This window comes from Natrix helvetica (assembly GCF_964273705.1).
Source record: "Natrix helvetica genome assembly, chromosome: 1".
In the NCBI taxonomy this organism is placed as follows: domain Eukaryota; kingdom Metazoa; phylum Chordata; class Lepidosauria; order Squamata; family Natricidae; genus Natrix; species Natrix helvetica.
The window spans coordinates 6,487,394-6,503,903 of NC_138548.1; the positions used below are offsets into that span (position 1 = coordinate 6,487,394).

The following is a 16,510-nucleotide window of genomic DNA, read 5'->3' on the forward strand; positions in this document are numbered from 1 at the left end:
AGAAATTTCCTGACAGAACAATTAATTAACAATTAACTTCATAGAAGATGTGAATGTTTCAACATTGGAAGTCTTTAAGAAGATGTTGGATAACCATTTGTCTGAAGTAGTATAAGGTTTCCTGCCTAAACGGGGTTGGACTAGAAGACCTCCAAGGTCCCTTCCAACTCTGTTATTCTAATAATCTAATTAACATGGATATGTTAGAATAGAGTGTGCTTTGACAGTTCTGAATAGCATTGTCCAAAAGCATTTATTAACTTTTTTTTTTTATTCCAGAAGCTTCAGAAGCAGCAGGTCATTCGTTGGTGACTTTTAGCTCCGCATTTCAAACGATTCTTATGCTGAAAGAAGAAATTACATTCCCTTCTCTGGATCTGGGATAGGAAAGGCAGCGTCTTCGGCAATGCCGCATTCATTTGATCCTTTGGCTATGCGCATGTAACCTTTCTCTCCCCAAAGAGTGGACCAGCTGTGAAGGTAAGAATAGAAGAACATTTATCTAGAGTTGTAGACAGTCACTTATCTGAAATAGTATAGGTTCTCCTGCTTGAGCAGGGGCTGGACTAGTAGACCTCCAGGGTTCCTTCCAGCTCATTCATTCTATTCATTCTATTTCTGCAGTTCTGCAGCACAGTGGATCATTCATGATTCTAGCTGAAGTTTCTCCATCTCCAAAAGCATGGTGCAAAAGTAGGCTTTTTGCCATGCGTTAACAGGAAGGCCGCCATTTTTAAAAGAAGAACTATATGGCAATATTAGACCAACTTCCTGGTCCATGGCTTCACAGAGGATAGGCAACCTGACTTCAAGATGGAAATTAAGTAAAAGAAGATCTGGGTATGTTTAGCCTGCAGACTTTGCTTAGCATTTGCTGGGACTCACTGCACAAATGGGGCATAGTAGCCTCCTCCATTCTGTAGCGTCCCACGTCAAACTGTATATCATATCATGACTGACTGTAAACTGAGGGCATTCAAGTATGTCATACAGTAAGCGAATTTCCTATTTTTTACACTTATGCAGACTGACGTCTGTTTATTCACCTGTTCTTTACGATCCAATAGCTTTTGCCCCCGCTGGAGTTGTTATAACCCACAATCAGCATTGCATGATTTAACTGTCTTTGTCCATCATAGTCTTCTCTATATATACCTGGATAGAGAGAATAAGAAATAACCCAGTGAATAACCCATCCTTACTGGCAGCCAGATGCCCCACCCTATTTTAGCCGCAGCAGAGGCCTTTTTAATGATTGCTTCTCTAAGTTGAAATATGTCTTACTGGAGATGTTTTCACCTGGGCCCCTTTTGTCCAGGCACTGGACAAAACCCCTTAGACCAGGGGTGTCCAAACTTGAGAACTTTAAGACTTGTGGACTTCAATTCCCAGAATTCCCCAGCCAGCATGGCTGGCTGGGGAATTCTGGGAGTTGAAGTCCACAAGTCTTAAAGTTCCCATGTTTGGACACCCCTGCCTTAGACTATAATGGTATCTCCCAGCTTTTTCCAGAGAACCAATCCCATAGGACTGTGTTGATCAAATAGATTCCTTATTTTTCATTAGTGTCCTTTAGTTTTTCTTTTTCTTTTTTTGTCTGTTTAATATGTTTAACAACTATTATATCCTGTGCTGGAGAAAAAAGTCACTCTCAAAATAAAGAATATTGAGAAGGGTCCTTGGCGCTCTCTGAGCGTGATTGTTTTCTTGCAGATGTTTTATAATCTGACTAGGTAACATCATGAGTGATGAAACATCTGCAAGGAAACAACCATGCTCAGAGAACACCAAAGACCCCTCATTTAAACCCTGAGCTTCAAACATTCTCCTCTTATCGATTGAGAAGGGTTTGTGTAGTTGTGGTGTAACTCAAGAAAAATTCTGAGCTTTACTTCTGCGAACTAGTAGTAGTTGATTGATTGATTAGCTTTGCAATCTTATCAATAAAATAAACTACATTGTCTAATTTCAGAACAGGGTATACGGGAGGAAATTAATGGTAAGATAGAAATGTTGCAGGATCCAATGTGGATCGGTCACCGGGACCAGAGGCTTTGTCTTCTGACGTTTTGGACTGGTGCTGGAGCTCATCTTCAGGGAAGTCCAGCATGAGTCCAAAAGCTCAGAAGACGACAATCTCTGGTCCTGGTGACCAACCCAGATTCAATCCTGCGGCGTTATCCTGGGATACGTGCATTCGCCTTCATTCTTCAGATTTAAATTTGTTAATACAAAGAGACAATAATTAAATAAATGAATCCCCCTTGCAAGTTGCCTCAACTGTTCAATGTATTGGGTTCATAGGATTAGTGTCTTAGTTATAAACTTAGTAGTTCTATGCTCAATATATACATTTAAAACAGGGATGGGTTCTGGACGGCTTTAATGCCGGTTTGCTTGAGCGTGCGCACTGTGCGTGTGCAGTTCAATTAAAAACAAGATGATGGCGGTGACATGGGAACTGGTTCGGGGGGTGTGACAAGCCTGGGTCACTGCCGGTTCCAGCAGCTCAGGCCGCCATACCATTACCGGTTCGGCCGAACCGGTCCGAACTGGTAGGAACCCACCTCTGATTTGAATCCAGGCGGAAACATGACATTCTCTGGTTGGGATCCCAGTGGCATGAGTGAATAGAGATTTTTCTAGAACCTTAATCAGCTCTTTTGTATTTCAAAGAATAGCCTTAACAATTTCTCCAACTGTCTGAAGCACCGCAGAGAAACTCCGGTAGCTTTATTAAATCAACCTGACAGCAAGAACAACCAATCCATGAAAAAACTTTGGTTGCTCCAATGTTGGAGGCTTTTAAGAAGGGACTAGATAGACATTTGTCAAAAATGGTCTCCTGTTTGAGCAGTGGGTTGGGCTAGAAGACCTCCAAGGTTCCTTCCAACTCTATTATTCTGTTATTTTCCACCCAGAAGCTATAATGGAACCAAAGGACAAAAGGTGAACATCCCCATATAGACATGTCAGGCACTGATGTTAAAGGCGACAGAATAACAGAATCGGTAGGGACCTGGGAGATCATCTAGTCCAACCACTGCTCAATCAGGACACCCAACACCATATTGTTCAAACATCTCTCCAATATCTTCTTGAAAAGCTCCAGTGTTAGAGCACCCACAACCTCTGAAGTTGTTCCACTGATTAACTGTTCTCACTGTCAGAAAATTTCTCCTTAGTTCCAGGTTGGAGCTCTCTTTAATGATCTTCCACTGATTACTTCTTCTCCTGCCTTCCAATGCTTTGGAGAATAGGTTGACCCCTTCTTCTTTGTAGCAGCCCCTTAGATATTGGAAGACTGCTATCACGTCACCCCATGTCCTTCTTTTCATTAGAGTAGAGACACCCAATTCCTGCAACTGTTGTTCATATGTTTTAGCCTCCAGTCCCCTAATCATCTTTGTTGCTCTTCTCTGCCCTCTTTCTAGGCCATCCTGGGCTTACAATCAATTGCTAAAATCCCAAAACCTTTGATCCTGGAGGGACCAAATGCTCCCAGGCCACCCCACTGTATCACACAAAAGAGGCAGGAAACTACCCACAGACAAGGAATAGCAAAGTTCCAGGAGAAGCAAGATGATAGGCGCTCTGTCACACAACCATTTTTCTTCTCCAGAGATACACACAACTCCAAGACAGATAACTAATAAATAAAGCAGTTGATGATGGAGAATATTGATTGGCACCAGGCTATTAGTTGGCCAGGAAGATGGAAAATAGTGACCACCTCCAAGGAAGGAGCTGTGTTCAAAAGTTGGGCTCTGTGAGGCATATAGTTGGCCCCACAATCCCAACAATGATGCAACCTGAGAAGCCTCTGGGACCAAATGAAAATTGCCCCAATAATCACCTGAGCAATAGCACTTAGACTTATATACCTCTTCACAGTGCTTTACAGCCCTCACTAAGCGATTTACAGAGTTCATTTTGCCCCCAACAATCTGGTCCTCATTTTACTGACTTCGGAAGAAAGGAAAGCAGAGTCAACCTTGCGCTGTTGGGAATTGAACTGCTGAGAGTTGGCAGAATTAGCCTGCAATACTGCATTCCAATCACTGTACCACCATGTTATCCTAACACAGCAAAGTCTTTAAAACAAACCAGCAAATCTAACAGAAAAAGCTCATTAAGCTGACCTAAAATAAAGTAAAATCTCTCTTTTCACCATCTTGAAAACAACAAGATAATATTTTAGTATTTAGAAGGAGTGTGGCCTCATCAGTGTTAAATATTAGTTGGCAGAAGAGATGGCAAGAACCACAAGGTCAAATGTGAGCCCCGTCAGGAACCTTACCTGACTTATAGTAGCGGAACTTGCTACTCCCAGCATCTATTCCAACAGAAACTGGACCAATCTTGGCCACAGCTTCCTGAAGACCTTTTTCATCCTCCCCCATGATCTTTCCGAATGAGCTACATCTGGTAATAGATTCCTCAGGGTTATAGCGACAATCCATACCATCCTGCAGAAGAAAAGGGTGATCCTAAGAAATTGTGGCCATTGATAAGTTTTAATAGAAATTGTCTCCACTCATGACTAGATTCTTTTCCATCCTATTGCTGGAGGCATTAGCAACTAGAGACAGAGCAAAACAGTTCAGCTTAAAGCATGCCGAAGGAATGGACAGGGGCATACACAGATCTGATAGTTTATTACCGTTCTGTCATAAGGGTAGCTTTTCTCTGAATTGATCCCGCCTTGCTTCCGCACAGTTTCAAAAGCATCCTCCATTAATCCACCCTGGCACCCTTCAAACTCTGGGTCACCAGAACAGTCAATAAGATTTTGTTCGCTCAGCGAGACCAGCTTCCCCGTCTTCTTGAAATGCATGCCTTCCAGAGCACCAGTGGCACTGAAGGACCAGCACGATCCACAGTTACCCTGGGTTAAAAAAGAAAAAAGAAAAGCTGGAGTGATCCACTGAGCATGTGAAACCTCAATATAGAATAGCAGAGTTGGAAGGGAACTCAGAGGTCTTCTAGTGCAGTCCTCTGCTTGGGCGGGAGATCCTATACCATTGAGGAGAAATGCCTATCCAATCTCTTCTTAAAAACTTCGACTAATAGAACACAGACAACTTCTGGAGGAAGCTACTCCCCTGATTAAATGTTCTCAATTTATATTCCTTTAACAATTCTCAGTACTTGGTAGTAAGCAGCTGGAGGAAAATGAGTTCTAATGGGATTAAAGTTTTAGGGATGTAGTTAAGAGAAAAGAATTTAGCTTTTTCTGCAAGTCTTTGTGGATCGCTCAAATTCTGATGGGACCAAATGGATAGATCAGAACACTTTTCTTTTCCTTCAAAACATCTCTACGTAATGCCCAGAACCATCCACCACAACCCACCTGATCCTTGACTTTGGTGACACCACCTTTGATTCTCCAGTCCATGTGGTCAGGAATATCTGGATTTTCTGAAGATTTGAACGGGATTCCTTTGACTTTACTTACATTATCAGAAAGCAGGCAATGCAGCCTCTTGTCAAGCTCTTCATTGGTCTGAGGAGGAGAAAAACAATCTTAACAGATCTCCATTTCTACTTCTCAGTTTTATCCTATGATCAAATGCAAAGAATATATGTCATGAACAAACCAAACCTGGTTATCACAGAAGAGTTTGCGTATAGTTAAGTCTACTGCAGTGTTTCTCAATTTTGGCGACTTTTAAGATGTCTAGATTTCAACTCCCAGAATTTTGCAGCCTCCATGAATCAGCTTTAACGCCTGGCATTTAAAATGCTAAGATTCCCAGTCTGGATAATAGACTGGGAGAGATTGTAAAGATGAATTCACAGAGATGGTTAAACGCATCCAGTGTTTAAAATTATGTATTTGTAAGTACTGGAATATTAGAACTCTGTACTCAAATGGAATGCTTGAAAATTATCAATAATTCCATTGCTGGTGGCCTTTGGCTGGGTCTGCTTGATGTGCTCTTGGCATTCTGAAGCTACAATGTGATGTAAATGAATGTGATGACAGAATAGCAATCATGCAGTCATCAATATAATGTTGGTCATTGGATTCAAATTCTGCAGTATAGCATGATTGTAAAAGACTGGAAAGAGACAAATCCATGACGACTTCATTCATGGAAGCTCACTGGGGGCCTCCAGATTCGGCATCTGGAACTTCTAGTAAAAGGGACATCTATGTCTAATAAATAAGTGACAACTAGAGTCATTTGCTGAGATGGGTGGCTGAAGAAATCAGAGATAGGTCGGTGGGTGGGTGGGTGGGTGGACAGACAGACAGACAGACAGACAGACAGACAGACAGAAAAATGATCCAGGCTTACCAAATCACCAAAGTGGTTCATGCCAAGCCAGTAGGTGTATTTCCCCAGGTCAGCCTGTTGGTTATGGTCTTGGATAATCTGTAAATTATCCTCCCACACTGCTCTTCGAAAGGATTCTTCCTCCTCCTGGGAAGTCAAGAAAGGGAAGATCCCTTAGTTGCATCAGCCTAAACAAGTGGCACCTAGAAGATCTAGAACTCATATTCTTCCATAAAAGTTTTATCAGACCAGAATTCAATCGCCCAGGAATGGAACAAACACCATTCAATCTTCTTTTGATACACAGGACACTATTCCTCGCAAAGTATGTCTGAAGACAGATAGCAGAAAGTAAGTTTATAAACATTGCTATTCTAAGTTGGAATCAAGGTACGGAACTGGAACACCTGAAGTGAAAGTAGGATGTTTGTTCCTGTGGGACAGAAACTACAGAAGAACATCAGGAGTGACAGCCAACCCACATTGTATCGGAACTGTTAAACCAGAATACAGCAATTTAATTTGAGTATCATTGGAGCAAACTCACCTGAGCGTATTCTTTACCGTGAGTGGCCTTCCAGTCTCTCCATGTCCCTTCCAGGGTTGGATCCATAGCTGTGGAAAAGGTCCTCAGGGAGACCAACCAGATCAGGGCCACCACTGAGATGGACAACATTGTCTTTCTCTAGGAGAAGGAAAAGAAGAGAATTGAAGAACTCAGGAGGGTCAACGTGGCAACATGGTAAGGCTTAAAGGCTACTAACATCTGGTTAAGAACAGGTTCCAAATCCTGACTTACGTTGCTAAAAAAAAGAGATTTAAACTATTCAATTATTGTTAATAAATGCTTAAATCAAATGAGGACATGAACATCTCTGGAAAGTTTGAAGTAGCCAACTGGAACCTCACCTCAGCAGGTTGATACAGAAGGCAAAAAGGCAGTTGTTAAACAAAACTGCAGCAGCCCCTTTTATAAACAAACATATAATTGCCACTTCCCACTGCCTTTAATTGACATTTACAAGGAAATAGCATATCTCTAGAATTCTTTAGAAAGCAATGTTTGTTTGTTTTTTTCATTTCAGTAAGATAATGTTCTTTTAACTCTTTCTTTCTTAGATATTTTATTTGGGGGGAAGGGAGTCCTATAAAGCAAATTAGTTGCAAAAAAGCCACTGATTAGACTGCTGACCTAAATCGTATCTCCTAACCATGGAAACTTTATTGAGTTTGTGTGGTTGCAACCGTTTTAATGTCCTATGAAGATAAATTTCATGTTTGATTTCTATCTAGCTCTTCTGTTTATCTTGATTATTGGAAAAAGCATGAGCTCCACTCTGCTCCTCCCAAGCAGGAGATACAAAAACAACGGCAGTTATTACTAACTGTGGGGTAATATGTCAATTGAGGGTCCATCTTTATTTGGGCAAACGACACTCAGGGTTGAAGAATGGATTCTTTAACGTTCAGAACTGTTTATTAATGCTCACACTAAAATGATTATGATTCAGTATTTATTTTCCAGACATGGGTTCAACATGCAATTCAGACAGGCCTAATATAGGTAGTCCTCAACTTACAATCAAAATTGAGCCCAAAGATTATGTTGCTAAGTGAGAAATTTATTGCCACATTTGTTAATTGAATCACTGCAGCTGATAAATTAGTAACAAGGACGATCAGTGAATTTGGTTTCCCCATTGCCTTTGTTTGTCAGAAGGCAGCTGGGAAGGTTGAAAATGGTGATCACAAAACCCAGAAGTGCTGCAACATCTTCACATGAGCTTATTGCCAAGTTCTCGAAATTTGATCACTTGACTGAGAATGTTGCTACGGTCACACGTATCAGAACTGGTTGTAAGTCACTTTTTTCAGTGGCGTTATAACTGTGAAGAGTCATTAAGCAAATGGTTATATGTTGAGGACTGCCTGTATAGCTGGTTTTAGCCAGAGAGACCCCCATTTATTGAAAGATGTTGATTTGGCTCACCCATTTTTTTTAGATGTTTTTGTCTTGGAGACTCTCATTCTTCGGCCTTACAGCCAGGCCTTAAAATTCTTGGAAGGCTATATGATAGAAAGCCCGTATTATCCTGAAGGAAAGCTGCTGTGGAAAGAAGGCTGACCACTCTTCTTATTGCAAACCATTACTTAGAATGTGTCCCATTTTTTGGCCATTCAGCGGAGAAAGCAATTACGTTTGAAAGAACTGGCGGTAAAAGGAAACCAGACCACCGAAGAATAGGGGGGCTGGATGCCATCAAACTTAATACCATCAAAGCCTAGAACAATTCAAATTAATAGTGCAAGATTGGAAGATGTGGAGTGACCTGACACATAGAATTGCCAGGAGTTGGATATGATTGATGGATTGAATGAATATAATCATCATCTTCCATTTCCGTGTTTCATATCTTGAAAGATTTGCAGACTTAACTATCAGCCTTATTGATTAGGGATAGAGGGGTGAGGGCTGTAATATTGTAGGAATGAACCCACCTTCTGGAAGGAGCATCCTCTACTCTACCAGCGGTGTGAATACGTTGTTGCTTCTTACCTGTTATTTGCTATTGATCATGTGCTTTCTTTTCCAAACGTGTGTAATACGCATGCCAATTTGAGTACTGAGGGCTCTCAATGGACGATGTTGTGTGATGTAGTCCTGAGAGCACATTTCTTTGCACTGCACCGAATAAACAGTGTCATATCAACTGTTATCTCAAACCACATGTGTATGAAATTAATACATATTTCTAATGCACGTTTTCCGTGGGTTTTTTTACAGTACTAGTCACATCAGGAATTCTGACATTCCATGTGGAAATATGCCACATTTATATCAACACTATAACCCTAACAAACACTTCAAAATAAGGCTTTTGATAAAGTAGATCATAACCTACTACTAGATAAAGTAGAAAAATGTGGGTTAGAGAGCATCACCGCCAGATGGATTCCTAACTGGTTGACCAACCGCACTCAACACATAGTTCTCAATGGAACTGCTTCTACATGGAGGGCAGTATGCAGTGGAGTACCCCAGGCCTCTGTTTTAGGCCCAGTACTCTTCAACATCTTCATCAATGACTTGGAGGAGGGATAGATGGGGAACTCATCAAATTTGCAAATGACCCTAAGCTGGCAGGAATAGCCAACACTCCAGAAGACACACTTAAGATACAGAAGGGTCTTGACAGACTTGAACATTGAGCTCTAACGAACAAAATAAAATTCAATGGTGAAAAAGTAAGGTTCTACATTTAGTCAAGAAAAACAAAATGCACAAGTAGAGTATATTTGGTACTTTGCTCAGTAGTAGTATCTGTGAAAGGGATCTTGGAGTCCTAGTAGACAACCATTTAAATAGGAGCCATCCGTTTGCAGCAGCTGCCAAAAAAGCCAACACAGTTCTAGGCTGGATAAACAGAGGGAGAGAATCAAGATCACGTGAAGTGTTAATACCACTTTATAATGCCTTGGTAAGGCCACACTTGGAATAGTGCATCCAGTTTTGGTCACCTCGATGTTAAAAAGATATTGAGACTCTAGAAAGAGTGCAGAGAAGACAAACCAAGATGATTAGCGAATTGGAGGCTGAAACATATGAAGAACGGTTGCAGGAACAAGTTTAATGAAAAGAAGGACTAGGGGAGACATGATAGCAGTGTTCCAATATCTCAGGGGATGCCACAAAGAAGAAGGAGTCAAGCTATTCTCCAAAGCCACTGCAGGTAGGACATGAAGCAATGGGTAGAAACTAATCAAGGAGAGAAGCAACTTAGAACTAAGGAGGAATTTCCTGACAGTTAGAAAAATTAATCAGTGGAACAACTTGCTTCCAGAATTTGTAAATGGTCCAACACTGGAAGTTTTTAAGAAGATGTTGGATATCCATTTGTCTGAAGTGGCATAGTGTTTTCTGCGTCAGCAGGAGGTTGGACTAGAAGACCTCCAAGGTCCCTTCCAACTCTGTTATTCTAATAATCTAATTAACATGGATATGATAGAATAGAGTCTGCTTTGACAGTTCTGAATAGCATTGCCCAAAAGCATTTATTAACTTTTTTTTCTTCCAGAAGCTTCAGAAGCAGCAGGTCATTCATTGGTGACTTTTAGCTCTGCATTTCAAACGATCCTTATGCTGAAAGAAGAAATTACATTCCCTTCTCTGGATCTGGGATAGGAAAGACGGCATATTTGGCGACATTGCATTCATTTGATCCTTTGATTAGGCGCATGTAACCTTTCTCTCCCCAAAGAGTGGACCAGCTGTGAAGGGAAGAATACAGAATCTGTATTTCTAGAATTCTGCAGCACAGTGGATCATTCATGATTCTAGCTGACGTTTCACCATCTCCAAAAGCATGGTGCAAAAGGAGGCTTTTTGACATGTGTTAACAGAGAGGCCGCCATTTTTAAAAGAAGAGCTATATGGCAACATTAGACCAACTTCCTGGTCCATGGCTTCACAGAGGATAGGCAACCTGACTTCAAGATGGAAACTAAGCATAAGAAGATCTGAATATGTTTAGCCTGCAGACCTCCCCCAGCATCTGCTAGGACTCACTGCATAAATGGGGCATTGTATCCTCCTCCCCTCTGTCGGTTCCCATGTCAAGGTGTATATCATATCGTGACCGACTGTAAACTGAGGGCATATTACTGCTCTCGTATCTGATTTCTTCTTCTTCATATAGACGATGCTGTGTCTTAATGGGTAGATGGCCTAGACATTACTATATGAATATGGAATTTTTAAACATTCATATTTTATATGGACTTTTTAATCTAGATAAAATGTCAATATAAAATGCAAGTCCATGGATGATATGCCCTATGCTAACTATGCTAAATAAATAAATTGTCTGCAGAAGGGACAACCAAGGGGGACTGATATCTGAAGGGGGTTGTAAGATGGAAGAGGAAATGGCCTTATTCCATATTGCCCCAGAAGACAAGATTATAAAAGAACAATGGGCCAAAATTACAACGAAGACGGTACGAGCTGAACTTCCGAAGGACTTTCCACATAATTTGGATAAATGTTTGGTCCGAATGATAATTCATTTGCAATTTCCCACAGTGCAGATGATATCTTCACATGGAATTTTAACAGAAGATAGGGGTTATAAGGCAGAAGCACTTCTGAGAATATTGTGGGTGCCTTGCCCATCTTTACGGAAAGCTAAGACAGAGAGTTCAAATATCCAAATGCTCCAGGTAAGAAAAAGCTTCCCATTCTATTTTCAGGTGATGCTACTTGGAGATCACCTTCCCCAGCTAACATTCTCGGTATGAGTTGGACATCTCCAAGTACTTCAGGAACATTGTCTTCAAACCCAGCTGAAAGACGTTCTTGGGAGATGCAAAATTAACATTTTAAGCTGCCGAGAGTTACCCTGTAGTAGGATGGATGGCCAATAAATTTAATAAATAAAATAAAATTTTCTATGGGAAAATCCCACAGTAAGTAAATTTCCAATTTCCTACACTTCTGCAGACTGATTTCTCTTTACTCACCTGTTCTTTAGGATCCAATATCCTTTGCCCTCAGTGGAGTTATAACCCACAATCAGCATACCATGATTAAGGTCTTTTTCTCCACCATGTTGTTCCTTATATATACCTGGATAGAGAGAAAAAGAAATAATCTAGTGAATAACTCATCCTTACTGGCAGCCAGATGCCCCATCCTTTCTTAGCCTCTGATTTGAATCCAGGCGGAAACATGACATTTTCTGGTTAGGATCCCAGTGGCATGAGTGAATAGAGATTTTTCTAGAACCTTAATCAGCTCTTTTGTATTTCAAAGAATAGCCTTAACAATTTCTCCAACTGTCTGAAGCACCGCAGAGAAACTCCGGTAGCTTTATTAAACCAACCTGACAGTAAGAACAACCAATCCATGAAAAAACTTTGGGTGCTCCAATGTTGGAGGCTTTTAAGAAAGGACTGGATAGACATTTGTCAAAAATGGTCTCCTGTTTGAGCAGTGGGTTGGGCTAGAAGACCTCCAAGGTTCCTTCCAACTCTATTATTCTGTTATTTTCCACCCAGAAGCTATAATGGAACCAAAGGACAAAAGGTGAGCATCCCCATATAGACATGTCAGGAACTGATGCTAAAGGAGATAGAATAATAGAATCAGAAGGGACCTGGGAGATCATCTAGTCCAACCAAGCAGGACACCCAACACCACTTTGGTCAAACAATATCTTCTTGAGAAGCTCCAGTGTTGGAGCACCCACAACTTCTGAAGATGTTCCACTGATTAACCGTTCTCACTGTCAGAAAATTTCTCCTTAGTTCCAGGTTGGATCTCTCTTTAATGATCTTCCACTGGTTACTTCTTGTCCTGCCTTCCAATGCTTTGGAGAATAGGTTGACCCCTTCTTCTTTGTAGCAGCCCCTTAGATATTGGAAGACTGCTATCACGTCACCCCGTGTCCTTCTTTTCATTAGAGTAGAGACACCCAATTCCTGCAACTGTTGTTCATATGTTTTAGCCTCCAGTCCCTTAATCATCTTTGTTGCTCTTCTCTGCCCTCTTTCTAGGCCATCTTGGGTTTACATTCAATTGCTAAAATCCCAAAACTTTTGATCCTGGAGGGACCAAATGCTCCCAGCCCAGCACAGTGTATCGCACAAAAGATGCAGAAAACTACCCACAGACAAGGAATAGCAAAGGTCCAGGAGAAGCAAGATGATAGGCATTCTGTCACACAACCATTTTTCTTCTCCAGAGATGCACACAACTCCAAGACAGATAACTCATAAATAAAGCAATTGATGATGGAGAATATTGATTGGCAGCAGGCTATTAGTTGGCCAGGAAGATGGAAAATAGTGACCACCTCCAAGGAAGGAGCTGTGTTCAAAACTTGGGCTCTAAGAGCCATATAGGTAGTTGGCCCCACGATCCCAACCATGATGCAACCTGAGAAGCCTCTGGGACCAAATGAAAATTGCCCCAATAACTACCTGAGCAATAACACGTAGACTTATATACTTCTTCACAGTGCTTTACAGCCCTCTCTAAGCGATTTACAGAGTTCATTTTGCCCCCAACAATCTGGGTCCACATTTCACCGACCCTGTGAGAATGGAAGGCTTAGTGTACCTCGAGCTGGTGATAATCGAACTGCTGGCAATTGGCAGAGTTAGCCTGCAATAGTGCATTCAAATCACATGTTATCCTAACACAGAAAAAGCCTTCAAAACAAATCAGCCTACCTAACATAAAAATCTACCTAAGCTGATCTTGTCACCATCTTGGAAAGAAAAATATAACCCTTTAGTACTTAGTACTTAGGCCTCATCAGTGTTAAATATTAGTTGGCAAAGGAGATGGCAAGAACCACAAGGTCAAATGTGAGCCCCGTCAGGAACCTTACCTGACTTATAGAAGCGGAACTTGCTACTCCCAGCATCTATTCCAACAGAAACTGGACCAATCTTGGCCACAGCTTCCTGAAGACCTTTTTCATCCTCCCCCATGATCTTTCCGAATGAGCTACATCTGGTAATAGATTCCTCAGGGTTATAGCGACAATCCATACCATCCTGCAGAAGAAAAGGGTGATCCTAAGAAATTGTGGCCATTGATAAGTTTTAATAGAAATTGTCTCCACTCATGACTAGATTCTTTTCCATCCTATTGCTGGAGGCATTAGCAACTAGAGACAGAGCAAAACAGTTCAGCTTAAAGCATGCAGAAGGAATGGACAGGGGCATACACAGATCTGATAGTTTATTACCCTTCTGTCATAAGGGTAGCTTTTCTCTGAATTGATCCCGCCTTGCTTCCGCACAGTTTCAAAAGCATCCTCCATATATCCACCCCGGCACCCTTCAAACTCTGGGTCACCGGAACAGTCCATAAGATTTTGTTCGCTCAGCGAGACCAGCTTCCCTGTCTTCTTGAAATGCATGCCTTCCAGAGCGCCAGTGGCACTGAAGGCCCAGCACGATCCACAGTCACCCTGGGTTAAAAAGAGAAAGAAGAAAAGCTGGAGTGATCCACTGAACATATGAAAACTCAATATAGTATAACAGGGTTGGAAGGAAACTCAGAGCTCTTCTAGTGCAGCCGCAGCCCTCTGCTTCGGCAGGAGATACTATGCCATTGCTCACAAACAGCTTTCCAATCTCTTCTAAAAACTTTGAGTGATAGAACACACACAATTTCTGGAGGAAGCCCCTCCACTGATTAAATGTTCTCAATTTATATTCCTTTAACAATTCTCAGTACTTGGTAGTAAGCAGCTGGAGGAAAATGAGTTCTGACAGGATTAAAGTTTTAGGGATATAGTTAAGAGAAAAGAATTTAGCTTTTTCTGCAAGTCTTTGTGAATGTGTCTAATTCTGACTTGGGGCTAAATGGATAAATCATAACTCTTATTTTCCTTCAAAGCATCTCTACATAATGCCCTGAACCATCCACCACAACCCACCTGATCCTTGACTTTGGTGACACCACCTTTGATTCTCCAGTCCACGTGGTCAGGGATATCCGGATTTTCTGAAGATTTGAACGGGATTCCTTTGACTTTACTTACATTATCAGAAAGCAGGCAATGCAGCCTCTTGTCAAGCTCTTCATTGGTCTGAGGAGGAGGAGAACAATCTTAACAGATCTCCATTTCCACTTGTCATCTTTCTCCTTCATAAGTTTTATCCCGTGATCAAATGTAAAGAATATAAGTTATGCACAAACCAAACCTGTTATCATAGAAGACTTTGTGTTTAGTTAAGTCTACTGCAGTGTTTTCCAATTTTGGCGACTTTTAAGATGTCTAGATTTCAACTCCCAGAATTTTGCAGCCTCCATGAATCAGCTCAAACACCTGGCATTTAAAATGCTAAGATGCCCAGTCTGGATAATAGACTGGGAGAGATGATAAAGATGAATTCACAGAGATGGTTAAACGCATCCAGTGTTTAAAATTATGTATTTGTAAGTGCTGGAATATTAGAACTCTGTACTCAAATGGAATGCTTGCAAATTATCAATAATTCCATTGCTGGTGGCCTTTGGCTGGGTCTGCTTGATGTGCTCTTGGCATTCTGAAGCTACAATGCGTTGTAAATGAGGGAGCCAGGTGACAGAATAGGAAGCATGCGGTCATCAATATAACATTGGTCATTGGATTCAAATTCTGCAGTATAGTATGACTAAAAGCCATGGACTGGAAAGAGACAAATCCATGACCACTTCATTCATGGAAGCTCACTGGGGGCCTTTGGGCTGAGAAAGAGCAAGCATCCCAATCGTTGTCTTGAGGTTTTTGGTATGGGAAGTGCGGATAGTAGATTTGGCATCTGGAACTTCAAGGGAAAGGGACCTCTATGCCTAATAAATAAGTGAAAACTAGAGTCATTTGTTGAGATGGGTGGCTAAAGAAATCAGAGATAGGTGGGTGGGTCGGTGGGTGGGTGGACAGACAGACAGACAGACAGACAAATGATCCAGGCTTACCAAATCACCAAAGTGATTCATGCCAAGCCAGTAGGTGTATTTCCCCAGGTCAGCCTGTTGGTTATGGTCTTGGATCATCTGCAAATTATTCTCCCACACGGCTCTTCGAAAGGATTCTTCCTCCTCCTGGGAAGCCAAGAAAGGGAAGATCCCTTAGTGGCATCTGCCTAAACAAGTGGCACCTAGAAGATCTAGAACTCATATTCTTCCATAAAAGATTTCTCAGACTAGAATTCAATCTCCCAGGAATGGAACAAACACCATTCAATCTTCTTTTCATACACAGGACACTATTCCTCACAAAGTATGTCTGAAGACAGATAGAAGAAAGTAAGTTTATAAACATTGCTATTCTAAGTTGAAATCAAGGTACGGAACTGGAACACCTGAAGTGAAAGTAGGATGTTTGTTCCTGTGGGACAGAAACTACAGAAGAGCATCAGGAGTGACAGCCAGCCCACATTGTATCGGAACTGTTAAACCAGAATACAGCAATTTAATTTGAGTATCATTGGAGGAAACTCACCTGAGCGTATTCTTTACCATGAGTGGCCTTCCAGTCTCTCCATGTCCCCTCCAGGGTTGGATCCAAAGCTGTGGACAAGGTCCTCAGGGAGACCAACCAGATCAGGGCCACCACTGAGATGGACAACATTGTCTTTCTCTAGGAGAAGGAAAAGAAGAGAATTGAAGAACTCAGCCTTCATGTGCCAGCCTGATAAGTTACAGCCCAATAACATCCGGTTGA

At 41.5% G+C, this 16,510-nt stretch overlaps 2 protein-coding genes across 2 annotated transcripts; both read right to left on the minus strand.

Annotated features, from left to right (window-relative positions):
* Window positions 1-234: 234 nt before the first annotated feature.
* LOC309385456 (cathepsin L2-like) lies at window positions 235-7,202 on the minus strand. The gene is made up of 8 exons (XM_081939959.1): window positions 7,194-7,202; window positions 6,832-6,969; window positions 6,306-6,431; window positions 5,354-5,506; window positions 4,664-4,888; window positions 4,301-4,469; window positions 1,047-1,155; window positions 235-472 (listed from the first exon to the last, which is right to left on the minus strand). The coding sequence occupies exons 2-8, from the start codon at window positions 6,958-6,960 to the stop codon at window positions 358-360; spliced, it is 1,026 nt and encodes a 341-aa protein (XP_081796085.1). The 5' UTR covers window positions 6,961-6,969; window positions 7,194-7,202; the 3' UTR covers window positions 235-357.
* Window positions 7,203-9,932: 2,730 nt separating this feature from the next.
* Window positions 9,933-16,422, minus strand: LOC309385457 (procathepsin L-like). The gene is made up of 7 exons (XM_081939960.1): window positions 16,289-16,422; window positions 15,763-15,888; window positions 14,738-14,890; window positions 14,042-14,266; window positions 13,679-13,847; window positions 11,805-11,910; window positions 9,933-10,553 (listed from the first exon to the last, which is right to left on the minus strand). The coding sequence occupies exons 1-7, from the start codon at window positions 16,415-16,417 to the stop codon at window positions 10,439-10,441; spliced, it is 1,023 nt and encodes a 340-aa protein (XP_081796086.1). The 5' UTR covers window positions 16,418-16,422; the 3' UTR covers window positions 9,933-10,438.
* Window positions 16,423-16,510: the final 88 nt, after the last annotated feature.

Excerpts from the sequence above, each read along its gene's own strand:
- LOC309385456 (XM_081939959.1), bottom strand. The coding sequence starts at position 6,960 with ATGTTGTCCATCTCAGTGGTGGCCCTGATCTGGTTGGTCTCCCTGAGG. Across the intron at positions 6,432-6,831 it reads ACGGTAAAGAATACGCTCAG|GAGGAGGAAGAATCCTTTCG; the intron begins GTGAGTTTGCTC and ends TTGACTTCCCAG. Across the intron at positions 473-1,046 it reads TATTGGATCGTAAAGAACAG|CTGGTCCACTCTTTGGGGAG; the intron begins GTGAATAAACAG and ends TTACCTTCACAG.
- LOC309385457 (XM_081939960.1), bottom strand. The coding sequence starts at position 16,417 with ATGTTGTCCATCTCAGTGGTGGCCCTGATCTGGTTGGTCTCCCTGAGG. Across the intron at positions 13,848-14,041 it reads GCTACCCTTATGACAGAAGG|GATGGTATGGATTGTCGCTA; the intron begins GTAATAAACTAT and ends TTTCTTCTGCAG. Across the intron at positions 11,911-13,678 it reads GTTCCGCTTCTATAAGTCAG|GTATATATAAGGAACAACAT; the intron begins GTAAGGTTCCTG and ends CTCTCTATCCAG.